The sequence below is a fragment of the Mirounga leonina genome, unplaced genomic scaffold (genome assembly GCF_011800145.1).
Source record: "Mirounga leonina isolate KUSES-001 unplaced genomic scaffold, KU_Mleo_1.0 Mir_53, whole genome shotgun sequence".
In the NCBI taxonomy this organism is placed as follows: domain Eukaryota; kingdom Metazoa; phylum Chordata; class Mammalia; order Carnivora; family Phocidae; genus Mirounga; species Mirounga leonina.
This window is the reverse complement of record NW_023270807.1, coordinates 35219624-35239940: the sequence shown is the minus strand read 5'-3', so window position 1 is coordinate 35239940 and position 20317 is coordinate 35219624. Positions and strand designations below refer to the sequence as shown.

The 20317-nt window shown below is 37.5% G+C and overlaps 1 protein-coding gene across 1 annotated transcript in view; it reads left to right on the top strand.

The window, feature by feature from the left end:
- The window catches only part of COL12A1 (collagen type XII alpha 1 chain), a 118103-nt gene that overhangs the window by 50333 nt on the left and 47453 nt on the right, over positions 1-20317 (top strand). Inside the window, exons 24-35 of the mRNA XM_034991264.1 lie at positions 6647-6789; positions 7101-7230; positions 9136-9272; positions 10398-10527; positions 13136-13275; positions 13694-13826; positions 13938-13964; positions 14422-14564; positions 17158-17287; positions 17726-17865; positions 18289-18418; positions 19875-20017. Coding sequence (XP_034847155.1) covers positions 6647-6789; positions 7101-7230; positions 9136-9272; positions 10398-10527; positions 13136-13275; positions 13694-13826; positions 13938-13964; positions 14422-14564; positions 17158-17287; positions 17726-17865; positions 18289-18418; positions 19875-20017 — 1526 coding nt within the window. The remainder of the gene's footprint in view (positions 1-6646; positions 6790-7100; positions 7231-9135; positions 9273-10397; positions 10528-13135; positions 13276-13693; positions 13827-13937; positions 13965-14421; positions 14565-17157; positions 17288-17725; positions 17866-18288; positions 18419-19874; positions 20018-20317) is intronic.

Sequence of the window (20317 nt, the reverse complement as noted above, 5' to 3'; positions counted from 1 at the left end):
TATATATATATCTATCACCTCTTCTTTATCCATTTATCCATCAAAGCACATGTCAGTTGTTTCCATATCTTGGTTATTATAAATAATGCTGCAATGAACATAGAGGGGCATATATCTTTTGAATTAGTGGTTTTGTATTCTTTGAATAAATAGCCAGTTGTGGAATAGCTGAATCATACGATAGTGCTATTCTTAATCTTTTTTGCAGAATCTCCATAGCATTTTCTATAGTGGCCGCACCAATTTGCAATCCCACCAATAGTGTGTGAGCTTGCCAGCACTTGTTATTTCTGGTCTTTTTGATAATAATCATTCTAACACGTATGAGATGATATCTCATTGTAGTTTTGATTTGCATTTCCGTAGTAATTAGTGATGTTGAACATCTTTGCTTGTGTCTGTTAGCCATCTGTGTGTCTTCTTTGGAAAAATATTTATTTACATCATCTGCCCATTTTTTAATTGAGTTGTTTGTTTTATTGTTCTTGTTGCTGTTGAATTCTATGAGTTTTTTATACGTTTTGGATATTAACTCCTTATTGGAGTTATAATTTACAAATATCTTCTCCCATTAAGTAGATTGACTTTTTGTTTTGATGATGGTTTCCTTTGCTGTGCAGAAGCTTTTTAGTTTGATGTGGTCTCATTTGTCTATTTTACTTTTGTTTTCCTTGCCTTTGGAGTCTGAGCCACAAAAACATCACCAAGACTGATGTCAAGGAGCTTACTATCTATGTTTTGATTCTAGGAGTTTTACGGTTTCAGGTCTTACATTTAAGTCTTTAATCCATTTTGTATTAATTTTTGTGTGTGGTATAAGGTAGTGGTCTAGTTTCATTCTTTTGCCTGTGGCTGACCAGTTTTCCAATACCACTTATTGAAGAGACTGTTTTGATTGCATTGTATATTCTTGGCTCCTCTGTCATAAATTAATTATCCATATATGTGTGGGTTTATTTCTGGACTTCTGATTCTGTTCCATTGACATGTATGTGTGTGTTTGTGCTGGTGCCATACTGTTTTGATTACTGTATCTTTGTAGTATAGTTTGAAAGCAGGGAGCGTGATACCTTCAACTTTATTCTTCTTTTCCTGTGATTGCTTTGACTATTTGGGATCATTTGTGGTTTCATACAAATTTTAGCGTTATTTGTTCTATTTTTGTGAAACATGCCATTGTAATTTTGATAAGGATTGCATTGAATCTGTAGGTTTCTGTGGATACTATGGACATTTTAGCAATATTAATTCTTCCAATCTATCAGCACAGTATATCTTTCCATGTATTTGTGTATCTTCAATTTCATCAGCATCCTATAGTTTTCAGTCTTTCATCTCCTTGGTTAAATTTATTCCTAGGTATTTTATTCTTTTTGATGCAATTATAAATGAAATTGCTATTCTTAATTTGTCTCTTTGATAGTTTGTGATTAGTGTATGGAAACACCACAGATCTCTGTATATTGATTTTATATCCTGTGATTTTACTGAATTCATTTATTAGGTCTAACAGCTTTTTGGTGGAGTCTTTTAGGGTCTTCTATATATAGTATCATCATTTGCAAATAGTGACGGTTTTACTTCTTTCTTCCTGATTTGAATACCTTTATTTTTCTTGCATAGTTGCTATGTCTAGGACTTCCAATACTATGTTGAATATATGTGGTGAGAGTGAGCATCCTTGTCTTGTTCTTGAACTTGGAAGAAAAACTCTCAGCTTTTTCCCACTGAATGTGATGTTATCTGTGAGTTTGTCATATATGGCCTCTTTATATGAGGTACATTTCCTCTCTAGCCATTTTTTGAGAATTTTTATCAGAAATGGATGTTGAATTTTGTCAAGTGCTTTTTCTGCATCTATTGAGATGATCAGGTGACCTTTATCTTTCATTTTGTTAATATTATGTATCACATGGATTGATTTGTGAATTTGAGCCATTCTTGCATCCCTGGAATAAATCCCACTTGATCATAATGTATGATGCTTTTAATGTATTGTTGAATTTGGTTTGCTGATATTTTGTTGAGGATTTTTACATCTATGTTTGTCAAAGATATTGACCTATAATTTTCTTTTTTTGTGTCATCCTTGTCTGGTTTTAGTATCAGGGTAATGTTGGCCTCGTAAAACGTGTTTGGAAGCATTCCCTTCTCTTTAATTTTTGGAAGAGTTTGAGAAGGATAGGTATTAAATCTTATTGGCTATTTGGAAGAGTTCACCAGTGAAGCTGTTTGGTCCTGAACTTTTGTTTATTGGGAGGTTTTTGATTACTGATTCAATCTTCTTGCTAGTAATCAGTCTACTTAGGTTTTCTATTTCTCTCTAATTCAGTCTTGGAAGACTGTATATTTCTAAGAATTTACCCTTTTCTTCTAGGTTGTCTGGTTTGCTGGCATATTATGGTTTGTATTAGTGTCTTATGATCCTGTGTATTTATGTGGTATCAGTTGTAACTTTTTTTTTTATTTCTGATTTTATTTGAGTCCTTTTTCTTTTTTCTTTGTTTAGGTTTGTCAATTTTGTTTATCTTTTCCAGCTCTTCATTTCATTGATCTTTTCTATTTCATTTTACTCTCTATTTCTGACTCTGATTTTATTATTTCCTTCCTTCTACTAACTTTGGGCTTCCTTTGTTTTTCTTTTCTTAGTTTCTTTAGGTGTAAATTTAGATTGTTTATGTGAGATTTTTCTTGCTTCTTGAGGTAGGCCTATATTGCTATGAACTTCCGTCTAAGAACTTCTTTTGTTGCGTATCATAGATTTTGGTATGTTATATTTCTTTCAGTTTTCTCTAGGTATTTTTTGATTTCTCCTTTGATTTTCTTGATGACCTCATGGTTGTTCCATTGTATGTTGTTTGATTTTCATGTTTTTGTATTTTTTCCAGTTTTGTTATTGTAATTGATTTCTAGTTTCTTACTACTGTTGTCAGAGAAGATGCTTGATGTGATTTCAGTCTTCTTGAATTTACTGAGACTTACTTTGTGGCCCAACATGTAATCTATCTTGGAGAATGTTCCATGTGCACTTGAGAAGAACATGCATTCTGTGGCTTTTGGATGAAATATTTTGTATATACATGTATATATATACACATACTATATACATAATATATATATATCTATTATGTACATTTCTATTATGTCCATGTGATCTAATGTGTCAATTAAAGTCAATATTTCCTTGTTGATATTCTGTCTTAGGATCTTTCATTGCTATAAGTGAGGTGTCAAAATCCCCTACTATTGTTGTTTTCTTTTCAGTTTCTCCCTTTAGGTTTTCAAATATTTGTTTTCTATAGTTTCATGCTCTTTTGTTGGGTGTTTGTAAATAAACACTTATTTATAAATGTTATATCTTCTGGTTGGATTCATCCCGTTATTGTAATGTGGTGCTCCTCTTTGTCTTTTAGTAGTTTTTGTTTTTAAGTCTATTTTGTCTGATATGAATATAGCTATGCCATCTTTCTTTTCATTTCCATTGCATAGAATAATTTTTCCCATTCCTTCACAGTCTGTATGTGTCCTTACTTCTGAAGTGAGACTTTTGTAGGTAGCATATAGACAGTTCTTTTTTCTTTTAAATCTATTTAGCCACTCTTTGTCTTTTGATTGCTAAATTTAGTTCATTTATATTTGAAGTAATTATCAATAGCTATGTACTTATTTCCATTTTGTTGTTTTCTGGCTGGTTTTGAAGTTCTTCTTTGTCCTTTTTTTCCCTCTTTCTCTCTTCCCTAGTTGTTTGTTGGCTTCCTTTAGTGTTATGCTTAGATCCTTTCTTATTTTCTTTTATGTATTTAGTATAAGTTTTTCTTTGTGGTTACTGTGAGGTTCACATGTAGCATCCTATGTATATTAACAGTCTCTTTTAAATTGATAGCAACTTAAATTTGAACACATTCCAAAGCTTTACATTTTTATCCCCCATATTTTATATTTTTGATGACACATTTTATGTCTTTTTATTTTATGTGTCCTTTAGCCAATTATTGTAATTTTAATTAATTTTACTACATTTTGACCTTCATACTTTTTGACCTTCAGACTTGCCTTATCAGTGATTGATCTACTACTTTTACTATCTATTTACCTTTTCCAGTGAGATTATTACTTTCATATATTGTCTTCTTATTAATGATTGTCTTTTCTTTTCAGTGTAGAAAAATCCCTTTAACATTTCTTATAAGGTCAGTTTAGAGGTGATGGACTCCTTTAGCTTTTGCTTCTCTGGAAAACTCTTAATCTCTCCTTCAATTCTGAATGATAATCTTGCTGGGTAGGGAATTCTTGTTGGAAAATTTTAACTTCCAGCACTTTGAATATGTCATGACCCTTTCTTCCAGCCCGTAAAATTTCTGCTGAAAAATCTGATAGCCTTATGGGGTTTCCCTTGTATGGAATAAATTGTTTTTCTCTAGCTATTTTAAGGTTCTCTCTTTATTCTTAACTTGTACCATTTTAATTATAATGTGCCTTGGTGTGGTTTTCTTTGGGTTCATCTTATTTGGAGTTCTCTGGGCTTCCTGAACCCAAATGTCTGCTTTCGTCCCCTGATAAGGGAAGTTTTCAGTTACTATTTCTTTGAATAATTTTTCTGGCCCTTTCTCTCTCATCTCCTTCTAGGACCTCTATAATGCCAGTATTATACCATTTGATGTTGTCCTAAAGGTCCCTTTAGGTATCCTTATTTTTTAAAATTCTTTCTCATTTTGTTGCTCTGTCTGGTTGAGATTCATTGCTTTGTTTTCCAGCCCACTGATTTGGGCTTCTACTTCATCCATTCTGCTGTTGAACCCCTCTAGTGTATTTTTCATTTCAGTTATAACTTCTGTTTGGTATTTTTTTTCTATTTTCTATCTCTTTGTTGAAGTTCTCACTGTGTTCATCCATATTTCTCCTGTGTTCAGTGAACATCTTTATGACCATTACTTTGAACTCTTTATTGAGTAGGTTGCTATCTTCATTTCATTAAAATCTTTTTCTGGGAATTTGTACGGTTCTTTGGTTTGGAATATAGTCCTCTTTCTCTTCATTTTGCCTGACTCTCTGTGTGTATGTATCAGGCAAAACTGCTACCTCTCCCAGTCTTGAAGGAGTGATCTTATGTAGGAGATGATCTATGGGGTCCAGAGTGCAGTCTCCCCTGGCCTCCAGAGCCAGGCACCCATCTTGTGGGTGGGACATCTCTTGTGTGGACTGTGTGCACCTGCTGGCTGTGGTGGGGCCACAGCTGTGGTGCAGGGTAGGTGGGATATGGGGCACTCACCCAGCCTGGTTGTGGTGTGACTGCTACTGGGGTAGGTGGAGCATGTAACATGCACACCGGTGCTAGCAGACATGAGGGAGAACACCAAAAATGGTGCTTCACGTTCTGTCACTAGCAAGTTAGAATGAGATTGCAAAAATGACACCTGCCAGTGCTTCTGTCCTTAGAGAAACTCATTGCAGGTTCCTCCCTCTCTGGCAGCTGCTTTAAGATTAGTAAGCACGTCTGCCTCACTTATGATCTAGGCACTTTCCAAACTTGCTTTTATGCTGGATCTCAGGGCAAGTGGGTTTGTGTGTGAGCCCTTTACGAACAGGTTCTCTATTCCCTACAGTTTTATGGTTCCCCTGGACTTCATTCCCTGGACTTTTCAAAATGAGGCATTTTAGGGGCTTCTCTTTCAGGTGCTGGACTCAAAGATCAAGGTGCTTGATGGGGGGCACACTCCTTTCACTTCTTGAGGGAAAGTTCCATATTTTGGGAATTCCTTCCCAATTGAGGGTCACCATGCTTGGGGTGGGGTCCCGGGCAAGGCTGAGTTTCTACCTCTTCTACCTGCTTGATATGTCTCTTTTATCTTTGTTGTGGAGGCACTGTTCATCTAGTTCTCAGATCCTTTTCATAGGATCTGATTTCTTATGTAGCTATAAATTTACTGTAGCCATGGGAGGAAGTGATTTCAGAGTGTTCTTATGCTGCCATCTTGAACCCCTCCTCCACGTTTTCTCTTACTAGCCTTCATATTATACCCTAGGAGGTGGAAAATAATGTATTTCATAATGGGCAGGATTAATCTGATAATTTCTTTAAATTTTAAACTCAATCTTTGGACAATACATACCAAGCTATATGGGTATTAAATGAAGAGGAGACTGTAAATCTTTTACCGTGCATCATGAACCTATCTTCAAAGAGCCCATGAATCCCCTAAGTTACAGTTATTAATGTATGACACTCTCACTTAAATTTATTTTTTATGAAAGTTGAAGTAAAATACTGTGCTGGTTACTTATGTATGAAATTCTATGATTGTAGACTGAAAATAGTCAACTTAAAGATATTCCAGAAAAAGAGATCGAAATCTCAGGAAGTTGGTATCTATTTTGGCTTCCATACAGACTTATTGGAATGCCAGTTGACATTTAAACTTTCTTCCTCTATGAAGTAGTTGTAACTTGCAGTCCTGAATATGAGATGAAACAATGAGATTGGGTTTTTCAGGAGAGAGGAAAGGATTCTATTGACACTCACTGACTTCTCACAGCAACTCATTCTCTATTTAGCATATATAAATATCACTTAGTAAGTAGGAAACAACAATTAAAAATGAGTAGAATGACAGGAATTAGACTGATGTCTGCCTTTACATTCCAACAGTACCAGTCCCTGTGGTCAGCATGAATATTTATGATGTTAGCCCTACCACCATGCATGTGCAATGGCAGCCAGTGGGAGGGGCTACTGGCTACACCTTGTCATACGAACCCATCAATGCCACCGAACCAAGAAAACCCAAAGAGGTGGGAGATATTCGTTTCTTTATCATTAGGTCTTTCTGAGACTTTATAGTTTTCGAGTCCGCATTAAACTGCATATGCATATGAATGCATTTATAACTTTATATGCAAAACAGAAGAATAGAAATTAGACTTGGGGCCTGTGACACATTTTAAGAAACATTGGCATGAAGAAGTAAATTCATTTCAGAGAGATGAAAAAGAAAAGTTGTGTTATCATCTAGCGGTTACAAATAGGTTGTAATGGGCTATCCCCAGTAAGTGGAAACATTTGATTTGAATGTCTTATCTCCCTTTGGCATGTCCATATGCAGATGCGTGTGGGGCCGACAGTGAATGACGTGCCACTGACTGATCTTTTTCCCAACACCGAGTACGCAGTCACAGTCCAGGCTGCTTTGCACGACCTCACTAGCGAACCTGTTACTGCTCGGGAAGTCACGTGTAAGATATTGCCAGCATTCCTTCTTCCCTTATTGCTGTAAACATAATGTTCATTAGGATTTTTCTTTCCCCCAATGGTGCTATCGATAATTTGATAATTTATGCATAAGTCATAGGGTTATTTATTCTTTATGGCAATCAAACTTGAGAATTAAAATTAACTCTGGACTTATGACAGCATCTTAAATTGACCCTAGGATGTCCTTCTTTTTCACATTAAACACAGCTGATACTGAGATGTTTCTTACAATTGATGGTGTACTTTTGGCCGAGTGTCAGGGCATGGAGCATAAAATGATGGTACATCTTAAAGTTGATACTGTTGTAGATCCATGAAGTTGGGTAGATAGCACTGGTGAGAAGGGAATGTTGGGTGAGTGTAATTTTGGAGGAAGATATACTAGACTTAAGATTAAGATGTTCCAAGCTCTTGCTGAAGTAGGTACTTTATGGCACATATGGAAAAGTCTGTTTCAATTAAGTGAGTTAATCAGTTGACTCAATCCAAAAACGTATTGATCATCTGTTAACTCCAGTCACTATGCTAGATATTGGGAATGTACCACTAGGTAATACCAGGCGGCGCAGAGCATGTGGACTCCTTTGTGGTTTGCACTTCTCTTGTGTTTGTTGATCAGTCCCTTTTGTGTTTTTGGTTTGTTTCACTGGCATTTAGGTGCTTTTTCTTGAGGCGTGATAAGGATTGCACTTAGGACCCTTGCCTTTCCTGGCTGGACATTTTGTTTTATGCTTGTTGACATCATGATGAGATAGATGACTTGGCTTAAATTTGAGGGTCAGCCCACATTTCTAAGGAAATTAAGAAGATGAAAGAAATCTTCAAGGGAGAAGGGGGACTGAGAAGCTTGATAAGGCAGAAAAGAGAAAGAGCCCCTGAAGGGTGGGACAGTATAAATTCATTGACTACAAATAATCAATTTTTATATATTAGACCCTGGTGGTTTTGTAGAAATGGGGTAGTGGCAGATGGAAAGAGTGGGAAGCCAGCTAGGGATGGAGACATGTATTCTCAAAGTGCTGGGAGAGAAGATCCAAAAGTCATAGTGGGATGAAAGGCAAGTGTGGTCATGGGTTTGATATGGAGTTGACTGCACCAGTGGAGGAAGGGAGGCCACAGAGAGATGCCGAGAGACAAAAACATTGAAGGGACAAAGGTGCAGAATCATGGAAGTGGAGGGAGACATTCAGGAGGAGAGATGTATGTACAGAGTTGAAATGAGAGACAAAAGGAAATTGGTCAACGGGCAGCTAGAAAGTGAGATCTGTCTCATATAACAAAAGAAAATTTCTTTGTTAGTTATCCTCATCTCTACTCTTTTTAAGGTAAGGCTTTGACTTGGCAAAAATTTATCAATTGGATTTTCTTGTAACAATTTAGGTCCCTGTGGATTTTCTTATAAGCTTATCGGGTGCTTAATTTTGGCCTGTCTTCATTCTTCACTCTCATAACCATTTGTTTTTCTATCATTTTCTATTCTTAAGAGAGCATAAGTCTTTTGATTTTGTTTTCTATCTTAACTGATTTAAATATCTGAGAAAGAAACATGAGCTTTTGTGGTGGTACATTTGTGGTGAATCATGATTTACTCTAGCTGAGCAGTAAGTAAGAGCTTATGAAAATAGAGTAGAAGTTTACATTAAAAAGAGAAATTAGAATTGCAATAACAATTTCAGCTTATCTTATTAAAACACAATCCTTCTTAAAAGGATTTGAGCTCTACCTGGTAGGATCGTAGTACTTTTATCATCAGAGCTATTTGTTTGAAGTTATTTTGCTGCACACAGTTTAATTTTCTCTAAACAACTCCTTGAAAGCTTGTGTGACTGCTTTAGAGCTGTGTGGTTGAGAGCCACCTGTGGACCTCATTTCTGATGCATCTCCAGTGCCTTTACCCAAACCTCGAGATCTGAGGCTCAGAGATGTGGCTCATAGCACCATGAATGTCTTATGGGAACCCGCGCCTGGAAAAGTCCGTAAATATATCGTCCGCTACAAAACACCAGAAGACGATGTCAAAGAGGTAGGTTGAAGATTAGAATGGATTTGGAAATATTCGTTTTCCTAGTAGGTTTAACAACAGAACCCAAACAAGTACAGAGGATAGCATGTTTTGAATATTTGTCACTTTATTAAATAGTGTTGATAGCTTGTTATAGTGGTAGAGCAATTTTTGAATATCGATAATATATTGGATTGTGTTGTATTTGTTTTAGAAATGTTTTCTTCTGTGATGCTACTCTCAAAATCATCATCCCTTAGTAGACAAAGAGTCATAGAATGTAGATGGTACTTCCTTCTCATCCAGATATCTTTTATGGTGCTCTGCATTCTGTGAATTACTAAAAAATATCATATGATAATGTGTCTAAAAATAAAAGCCAGTTAGGGGTGCAGGAAATAAGAGGGGAGTTTGTCAGATAATAGGAAGATAGGACAGTGGAGCAGGACTAGAGAAAGGGTAAATAAATAGATTCTTAGAGGAGTGTCCCTTTGGCCATGAGCATTTTTGAGATGATGTTGGGGCAGATACCTGTTTCCATGACAACCTAATTCAAAGTGGGAGCAAATTGAGGGCTTTCACTAGAGAATGGGTTTAAAACTTATGTGTGCTTGGGGGCGTATTAATGTCAGAATCTCAGTGACATTTTTGGAAGATAGAAATAGTTCCTGTAAGCCCCTAGTTAGTGACTGTGCTGGTCAGTTGGATTACACCAAAGCTAATTTATACATATGTGCGCATTCATTTCATTCTAGGTTTCAATTTCAAAAGAGGCACAGTGACCAGTGGGTCTCACAGGGCTCTTGTGCACAGCAAATGAGATAATGCACAGGAGAACATTTCTGAGAGAAATAAGGCAGTGATACAAAGGGAAACAGAGAAACTGCTGGTGAAAATGATTAGGTTGTTTGAATCTGTAGACGGTCATTATTTACTGAACCCTAGCATTCAGCTAGAGCCCTAGGACATACATTTTCCCACTTTGGAAGCATTTAAACTGTCTCCAGGTCTGGACTCTTATGCATATTGGAAAACATTGCTATTTTTTGTAGTACAATTCTTATGCTCTTGTGCTAAGAGGTACAGTGAACAGCAGACATGTTAAAACTAGACCCTTCCTAAAATTGTTCCACTGCTCTATTATAGGTAGAGGTAGACAGGTCACGGACCAGCACCCCTCTCAAAGACCTCATCTCACAAACCCTGTACACAGTAGATGTTTCTGCAGTGTATGACGAGGGGGAGTCTCCCCCAGTGACTGCTCAGGAAACTACCCGTAAGTTGTGATCATGCTTCACTGATAATTAAGAAATGACATCACGTGACTGTGTAACTGAACTTATTGGGTCATTTTGTTGCTTGGTGCTATTATTTTTGAGTATTTAATATTTGAATTCACAGAATGCTTTTCACTTATTTTCTTCCCATCTTCCACCTTCATGTCCATTCTTTTTATTTATTTATTCATTTTTATTTTTCAATTAAGTTTTAAAATTTTAATTTAATTTAATTTTAATTTCACTATAGTTAACATATGGTGTTACATTAGTTTTCAGTATACAGTATGGTGATTCAACATGTCCATTCCTTTTATGATAATTTTTATCCTCCTATTATTCTATCAACCACTGTCATTAATTCATCTTCCAGATACTTAACTGGTGTATGTATGTGTGTGTTTTGCGTGTGGGGGTGTGCACATGCATGCGGGTGAGGGGAGCAATGGGGAGGAAGTATATTCTTGATGCATGTTGGACATTTTCTCTGGGAAAGTTGTGTTAGTGATCAAAGATTTTTTGCGATCTTACTGGAGGTAAAGTGCTATCAGGGGTAACAAAATACAAGTATCTTTGCCCTTACTAGGTCATGATTTCATTGTGGAGATAAGAAAAATTAATTGACAACACATGGGATGATGTAGGGAAGGCAAGGCAAGTGGCGCTCAGATTGCATGCTGTTGGATGTCAGGTGAAGGGGAGGCTTGGACAGTGGAGAGGCAGGGGAGATGCAGGGCAGCCCACCTAGGCTCCTCTTCACCTGCTCTATTTTGTTGCTGCTTCCGGAGATGTCTCTTTCTTTCCCTATCAGGGTACTTCCATAGTATTTAACCCAATTATGATTGCCTGTTGGTTTTTTCCATCTATTCTGCTTTCCCCTTCCTCCCCCCACCAGTGAAGGCAGAGACACTGCCTACTTTGTACAACTTTGCATCTCCAGTGCCTGGCACTGTGCTCAGCACATAATTTCTTACTCGAATAGTGGTTAAGAACTTGAGGTCTAGAGCCCGTAGTGCTCTGAAGAAATATAATGAGAGTTACTTACATAATTCAAAATTTTCTAGTAACCACATTTGAAGAAGTAAAAAGAGGGGAAACTAATTTTGATAATGTATTATATTCAACCCAATATATCAAAAATATTATCATTTCAACATGTATCAGTAGAATAATTATTAAGTTATTTCACATAATTTTTTTCCATAATAATTCTTTGAAATCCAGTGTGCATTAATTTTACACTTACAGCATATCTCAGTTTGGACTAGCCACATTTCAAGTACTCAGTGGCTGTATATGGCTAGTGACTCTGATAGTAGACAGCACAGGTCTAGAGAATTTAAATGACTTGCCCTGCTTCATCTGGTAAGCTACTGGTGGGATCAGTCCAAACCTGGAACTTTTACTTCCTTGTCCTGTAACTCCCTCACTAGAGCCTCAAAAGCTTCTCCTTTCATACCAAGCTGTCTATACATGATCGGGCCTCTTGTCAAATGGCACAGCTTCCTCCTTAACATCAGACCGTATCTATGTCTGCTTCTTTCTTGCCACGTGATCCCTCTTAGCAATCTCACTTGCCTTCTTGGCGTTGGTTCTTACCTGGTAAGGGCAGTGTCTGGACATGAAAACTGGTACATATGAGTAGCCTGATAGCTTTGCACAAGCATAACAGGTGTAGTAGAGAAAAAAAAAAAAGTCAGGAAAAAAGACTAGTGATTGCAGGTAATTTAGTATACTAAATCAATACTTTCAATATGTGTTTTTTAATCCTTAAGATTTCCTAATAACTTTCAGTGTAGCCAAAGGGCATCCTTAACAGTGGTTTGTTTTCAGTTGTGCTTATGGAAGTGGTACCACTCATTTTATCTCAGTGAGCCTTTTCATTGTCATTATTAGAAATACATTTTTGATGGCCCTGGATTTTGTGTAGTCGGCTTTGGTCAGTAGTGTGTAGAGAAATAATTGATGATGAAAGTTCAGAACTGAGGGCAGACCTTCCAGATTCTTTGTGCTGCGAACTAACTAGAGTGCCGGGTAATGGAGGGGCTTTTAACTGGGGTTTCAGTAGTCATCTGCACTGTAGGGTTATTCCCATCTCTGGACATGGTCAGTACAGTCTGTTTCACTTGGGTTTAACATTAGGAAAACCTCATGCATGGATTACTTAGATCATAATATTTCATAGACCATGATAGCCAATGCACTCTCTGATAATTAATACCAATGTTTGTGCTTATGTGTACTGCTCTGTGATCAAGTCCATGGTTGTGACATGTAGATGTTCAGCTTTCAAATATGACATTGAAAAAAAATGTGTGCGATGCAGAATGATTAACTGGGTTAACTGGGTTAGAAGAGTCTTACTAAGAGGTACTTTTTTTTAAAAATCCATTTTAATGGAATACAAATAGTAACCTATTATATCCATATGGTGTTTGAAATTTTCGGAGCTTTCTCTTATACTTCCCTTTCAGATGAACTGAACTGGTAAGATACTTGGTTCTAAACAATGTTTTCAGCCTGTTTCCTCATGTCCATGAAAATAAAACAAGGTGGTTTTATTATATTGTTTGTTCAGAAACTTAGTCCTGCTTTATCTCATGATAGGCACCGTGCCTGCCCCAACAAACCTAAGGATTACTGAAGTAACACCAGAGAGCTTCCGAGGGACTTGGGATCATGGAGCTTCAGATGTGTCCCTCTACAGGATAACCTGGGCACCTTTTGGAAGCTCTGATAAGATGGAGGTAAAGTTAATTCTCTTCCCTCCCTCCTTTCTTCCTCCCTCCCTCCCTCCCACTATTCCTTTCTCCCTTTTTTCTTCCTTTTCCTCCCTCTCTTCCTTCCTTCCTTCCTTCCTTCCTTCCTTCCTTCCTTCCTTCCTTCCTTCCTTCCTTCCTTCCTTCCTTCCTCCCTTCCTATTTTCCTTCCTTCCCTTCCTTCCCTTTTTAAAAAACATCTTATTTCATGACAAGGAATCTTGTTTGAAATACGTATTACCCCTGTTGCCTGAAAAGCCTCCTTTCCTATTAGTGACATTTGAACTCCTGGCATGCATCAAAGGTGGAAGAACATCTGACTAAATAATGTCAGCAAACTGTCATTGAGAGTATGAGAGACATGGTGACTTAATTTTGTGTTTTTTTTTTTTTCTCTTTCACTAAGACCATCTTAAATGGAGATGAAAATACTTTGGTGTTTGAAAACCTGAACCCGAACACTCTCTATGAAGTCTCTGTTACTGCCATTTACCCCGATGAGTCAGAAAGCGATGACCTGACCGGCAGTGAGCGCACACGTAGGTGTTCAGCTTTCAAGTAGGACATTGTTATTTTAAAGTTAATTAAGGTAATAGAGCTATAGCTATATTAGTAATATTTCCCCAAATTCTGTTTTTTTTTTATGTTAGCACGTTTGATACCCTTAACAACACAAGGTAAGAGTTTAATTTGCTGAGCTGTATGAATGACCAAATCATGAATGAATGAATGAATGAATGAATGAATGAATGAATGAACAAGTGAATGAATGGAAAATACCACAAAATCCATCATAAATAGATTTTCTGCTTTTAAATTGGAAGGCATTGATTGGAACCTTTTTTCAAAACCTTTCTTGAAAAACGTTTCTTTACTGTCATTTGTTAAGGAGTCATTTAAGATTCCATGACAATCATTTATCATGAGGTCAAATTTAATCTTTTTTTTATTATGTTATGTTAATCACTGTACATTGCATCATTAGTTTTTGATGTAGTGTTCCATGATTCATTGTTTGCGTATAACACCCAGTGCTCCACCTAAAAGTATACTGATTTTCTTGTGAATGGTGCTTATTTTGGGAGGAGGCCTCATTCTATGAGCTTACTCTGTTTCTCAACAATCTTTTTTCAGCTCCAAAAAGTGGCCCACGAAACCTTCAGGTGTACAACGCAACCTCTAACAGCTTGACTGTTAAGTGGGATCCTGCCAGTGGTCGTGTGCAGAAATACAGAATCACTTACCAGCCTTCAACAGGAGAAGGCAATGAGCAAACGGTAATTTTTTTGAAAAAAAAATAATAACTTGGACAAATTCTACCTCTTCTCCTCAAACTCCTTCCCCCCCACCGCCCCACCACAAATGTGTAATTAGTCATACTACTTTGAGAGATGCAAAATTTACCGTAATGAATGGAGTTATTTGACTCAATTCCTGATGGGAACTCAGTGGACATTCTCATGGGGGATGAAAGTTGCTTTTCATTGTAGGTGGCCCCACAGCAACAGGCATGTACTTCATGCATAGACATTTCCCTTAAAAACTGTTAGGGTGGATTATCTATGAAGATTTCTAGGTTTTTTTGGTCTTTAGATTTTTAATCTGTATCTCTCTAACTTAATCAAATACTTAAAGTTTGCCAAATTTCTGTTATTGTAATTTTCCAGTTTTTGCATATCACAAGGTATCTCTTATATCTGGAGTTTCCAGATCTAGATCTGTTTATCATTTTTATATTTATCCAAATGGAGGTTTCTGAGAAAGATGGTATGACTGTCAATAGCCTTCATCTTCTTTATCTTTCTGATCTTCCCTTGTTTAACAGAGTCCTAGTCCATTTACCTTGCTTATGTTAGTTGTCTGTTTTTGAACCTTCTCCAGATTTGCTTTGTGAAATGTATGACTAGAACTGCACATATATGATCAGAGGTCAGGAAACATCATGATTTTTTTATGCCGGGGGGGATGCCTCCTGATTTATTTCAAATGCCTCTTTTGGTAAGGCCTAGTATTTTGTTGACATTCTTTGGGCTATAGTATTTCCTCACATGGTCTTAGAGAGAGAGATGAGTTATTATCAGTTAGTCACCTGACTTGCTGAGCTCCAGCAAATGGGTTCTACATCTTCCCAGTTTAGAGATGTTAGCAAGGGTGGATGCTGGCAGTGGTTAAAGGTTTCTGATATTGCATATTAAGTGAGCTTAGCTGAACCAGAAACTCTCCCATCCTCAGTGTAACTTTTGAATTGATCTTTTGAGGTTTCCATACAATTGGTCTTAGGTAGTATTTTTGGATAGAAATTTTGTCTAATTAAATAGGTTACCAATAATAAACTAAATACCAACTGTAGTCAACTGGCTTTTGTAGGAAATAAGATAAGACACATTGGATGAACTGATATTTTCATGTCAGAAACAGAACTTCTTTTTCCTATGCCAGGCCAGATTTAGGTAAAACTATAAAGCAGGGGGGGCTTGTCTTCAGCATTTCCTTGCTTGGTGGTAGCAACCCTCCAACTGCTGTCCTTAGTCTCTTTACTGTCTTGCAGAGGCTTGTTACAACTTGAAGGAGTCTCATAAACTCATTCTCTGGAAAGTATTAGCTGATAATCCCTCGAGGTTTGTTATTCTTAGGGATATTTGCCTTTTACTGCTAGTCCATGAAATAAAGTAATGAATCACTGATACTAGAATCATTTTGGAGATTTGGACAGGAGAAGTAGGTAGACAGCTTACTCATAGGGCTAGTTCTACTAAGTGGATGCCTTCAGATTTGTTAAATATCAAATGGCTTGTACGGATGTTGATACTTTTCTCTCATAACATCAAATATTCAATTTAGTAAAATTAGCCACTGTTGTTCAATTTGCCTCATATTGAGGATAAGTGCAGTGTTTCATTGAGGTTTTCTCTGGAACTCAAAGAGTTGATGGGTGGTAAGTTGGAAACATCTGGACTGTTACTAGCGCATCCAGCCTTCCAGATGTGCACTCTTTGTGGGCAGCGGGCCATTTTCATACGATTTTAATTAGTATCACATAAGTATTTGAATTCGGTAGACTGTTAACAAATCATACCAATTTTCTCTCAACAAGATAGCTAGATGGCCTTAAGCACTGAATAAAAAATTCCAAACTCTGTAATTGGAGGAAATTGAAAAGCTTCATACCACTAGGCTGGTATCACAGAGATGGCTGGGAACCACGGCCTGAGTGTGGTCTGGCTAAGGGTCCATCACATAGTTTGCACAGCTAATGCTGTTAGAATGGCAGTTTTGTGGGGGGAAACATCAAAGTTTTAGATCTTCTGCTGAATGATTTTAATGTGTTTTCTAAAGCGAATAAAAAAAAACCCTGTACAAAAGTAAAAATAGTAGCAAACGGTGTGGAGCCGCTAATATTTGGCAGTTCTTTGCTATCTTAAAGCTCCTTTCCAGCTCACTCATGATTAATGCCTTTTGGGGGAAGAGATCTGTGAAATGAAATGTGTTTTGGATGAAATTTTGCTGTGCTGGTGGCGAGCAAGTTGGAATATCTTTTTGAGGTCACCAGTTTAAGGCTTAGAGTGCCTTTTATGATTTAAGGTGCATATTTTACATTTAAAATGATACCATAACTATCTATGGTGAGCACTGTGAATTGTGTAAGACTGATGAATCACAGACCTGTACCCCTGAAACAAGTAATACGTTATATGTTAATAAAAAAATTTTAAAAAATGATACCATAAGATATACTTTAAACCTTCAGTGTGGTATGTGTTTCCAGATTTTGGCCAGGGTCTCAAACAGCTCCCTTGCAGAAAGAGCTTTCTCTAACAGATCAGTGAGACGGAGAGAACAAAGCTAACACTTAGCCCTGTTTTGCTCCAGACCACAATCGGGGGGCGGCAGAACAGTGTGGTCCTGCAGAAACTGAAGCCTGATACTCCCTACACCATCACTGTGTCCTCCCTCTATCCTGATGGCGAAGGAGGTCGGATGACGGGAAGAGGCAAGACCAGTAAGTACCAGACTCCTATAGCTTCTTTAATAACTACCACAGAATCCCATCTTTACCTGGAAACAGTGGGGTGACTCGGTTTTGCTAATCAAATTTTAATGCATTTTTAAAAATGACATTAATTGCTTTTAATATCCTTGCTTGGAGTTAACCGGTCTCTGTTTATGGAGAAAGACATTTATTACTTTCTAGGATTAAAAAGCAACAAACTAAAACAAAAAACCACCCTGGGACAAAAATATCTTGTGGAGAGGAGACATATGTACCAGATTACCACAGACTTTCTTTTATTTATTCACTACTTCAACAAATATTTGTAGGGGCCCCACTGTGGGGTCCCTGCCATGTTCAAGGTGCCTTGGAAATATCAAGGTACCTGCATTTCAAGTGTGCTTGGTGGTTAGGATCATAGTGTCATGTGATTTCTGTGCATTGCAGAACCTCTGAATACTGTGAGGAACCTCAGAGTGTATGACCCTTCTACCAGCACTTTGAATGTTCGCTGGGACCATGCGGAGGGAAACCCTCGTCAGTACAAGCTCTTCTATGCACCAACAGCAGGTGGTCCAGAGGAACTGGTAATTATGTCCTGGAGTGAAAATTACATGTTTATTTAAACTATAGCTGAATGCTTTAAAAGCTGAGCTAAAAATGTTAACTGATTTGCTTTAGGGTTGAAGAAGTTCGTATTCATTTACTAGAACTTGACAGAGGGTAATAGATTGTTGCCTTAGTGCCAGGGTGATGGGGAAGAGGGGGGGATTGAGCTGGGGGAGGTAATTATTTCTGGAAGTTCTAAAGGGGGATCCTAGAGTGAGTTTAGGGGTCTAGAGAAGTCTTTATAATCTCTTGTAAGATTATAAGGGGTGCACCTTATATCCCAATATTACAGAACTTGCTTCTTGGTCTTGAGTTAGTATTTTGCGTATTACATTGTTTGAGGTATTATTTCTTTTACAAGTTTTTCAAATCAAGTGCTTTACGTTTATTAAAATGTTTAGGTACCAATCCCTGGGAATACCAATTACGCCATTCTTAGGAATCTGCAGCCAGATACCCCATACACCATTACAGTAGTTCCTGTTTATACTGAAGGTGATGGAGGACGCACATCAGATACTGGAAGGACATGTAAGTTGAGAAGGAAGAAAAATTTAGCTTTTTCATTATAAATTTTGCTTTTCATTATAAAGGCCACATAGGCCCACTAAGAAAATTTTGAAAATTCTGAATGATAAAATAAATATATACCAATTACCCATGATTTATCTTCCAAACACCACCAACTGTTAACACTTCGATGTATGAAATAACACATTTATTATGGTGTTTTTCTACTGAAATGATACTATCAGGATTTATGAATGTGCATACGATCATCAGTCTGCTATTTCAGTCATTCTCTTTCACTGACGAAAGTTCATTTTGCTTTGCTTTGTGCTTTTTACATTTGTGTGAAGCAGTGCTTTGTAATTGGCTTTGAGAGTGTGAATTGTTTATCACATTACTTGATGCACATTTCTCTGGTTTGCTCATGAAGTGCTTTTGGTCATCAAAATTCTGTGTGCTTTTGTTTGCTGTTAACATCTTGAGAAACCAGTTTATAGCAGTTTTACTGTTCTTCATAACAGTGCTTACAGGCTTTTGTGTATACTAATAAATAATTTCTTTGGCTTTAAAAATATACTTGCTGATGGCTAAAAGGAAGCAAGTATGGGTGGCTTCTTTTGGTAAGAGATTAGTGCTCTAGAAAGATGATGTTGTCGACTCAAGTAGACTTTGGGGTTAATACATGGATTTAATTTGTATGTTTTTCTAAGTCCCACTTGGGGCAGTTAATTGAGAACTGAATGTATGTTCTATTTTTCCCTACTTTTGCCTTTTATTTTTTAAAAAAATTTTTAAAAAGATTTTATTTTATTTATTTATTTGAGAGAGAGTGAGAGAGAGCACAAGAGGGGGTAGGGTCAGAGGGAGAAGCAGACTCCCTGCTGAACAGGGAGCCCGATGCGGGACTCGATCCCCGGTCTCCGGGATCATGACCTGAGCCGAAGGCAGTCGCTTAACCAACTGAGCCACCCAGGTGCCCTTGCCTTTTCTTTTAATCACAGAACACATCAGTAGCTATTTCTTGAATGAAGAAGGAATGAATGAAAGAATGAATAATTGAAGCCAGCGGACTGAATTAGATGGGCTTCATAGCTGTTGTCAGTTTGTACTTAGAAGGCAGACACTACAATTCCTTTTCTCTATCTCTCCATTATCTGTGTTGTAAAACCAAAGCTTCTTTTCCAGATTCTTGTCCCTTATTCCCTGTCCTTTTATGGCCAGTCCAGTACTACTACTTTTACTAGCTTGTTTTTATTGGCAACAACTTTGCTTCCATATCGACAAAGGCCATAATTGGCTAACTAAGACTAAATTTGGATGTGGAGGGTTTTAATCTGCTTTTGTGGGTAGATAATTAGAAATGGAAGGAGGACAGGTTTTATCCTGTTACAGAGCGTAAGTCCTAGAGCAGTGATCGTGAAAGCTCAACATATATAAACAGACTTCAGCATAGATGTGTCGGCTTTTCTTTCCTCAGTGGTGAGAGGGCTGGCAAGGAATGTCCACGTGTACAATCCGACGCCAAATAGCCTCGATGTCCGCTGGGACCCCGCGCCCGGGCCCGTGCAACAGTATCGCATTGTGTATTCTCCTGTGGCTGGCACGAGACCCTCGGAATCTGTAAGTATTTTGTCCTCTATGAGTTCATTCCAAGAATTGTGTAGATTCCCTGCGCCTCCTGCCATGGCTGCTGGGCCAGAACAGTAAGTCAGCTGTTGGTGTGGCCCCCAGTCTCATGGAAACGTCCTTTCCTGATGAACATAGCCTTGTGTTTGTGCCTTGTTTGCTGGCCTGTGAGAATGCCAACCACAAACATGATAATGAATAATGTTTAGATGGTTGCTCCTAATGATTCAAGGCAGGTGTACTAACTACAGGGTTAGTTGGCAAAAATGAATTTTGGGAAAATACAAATTAGCT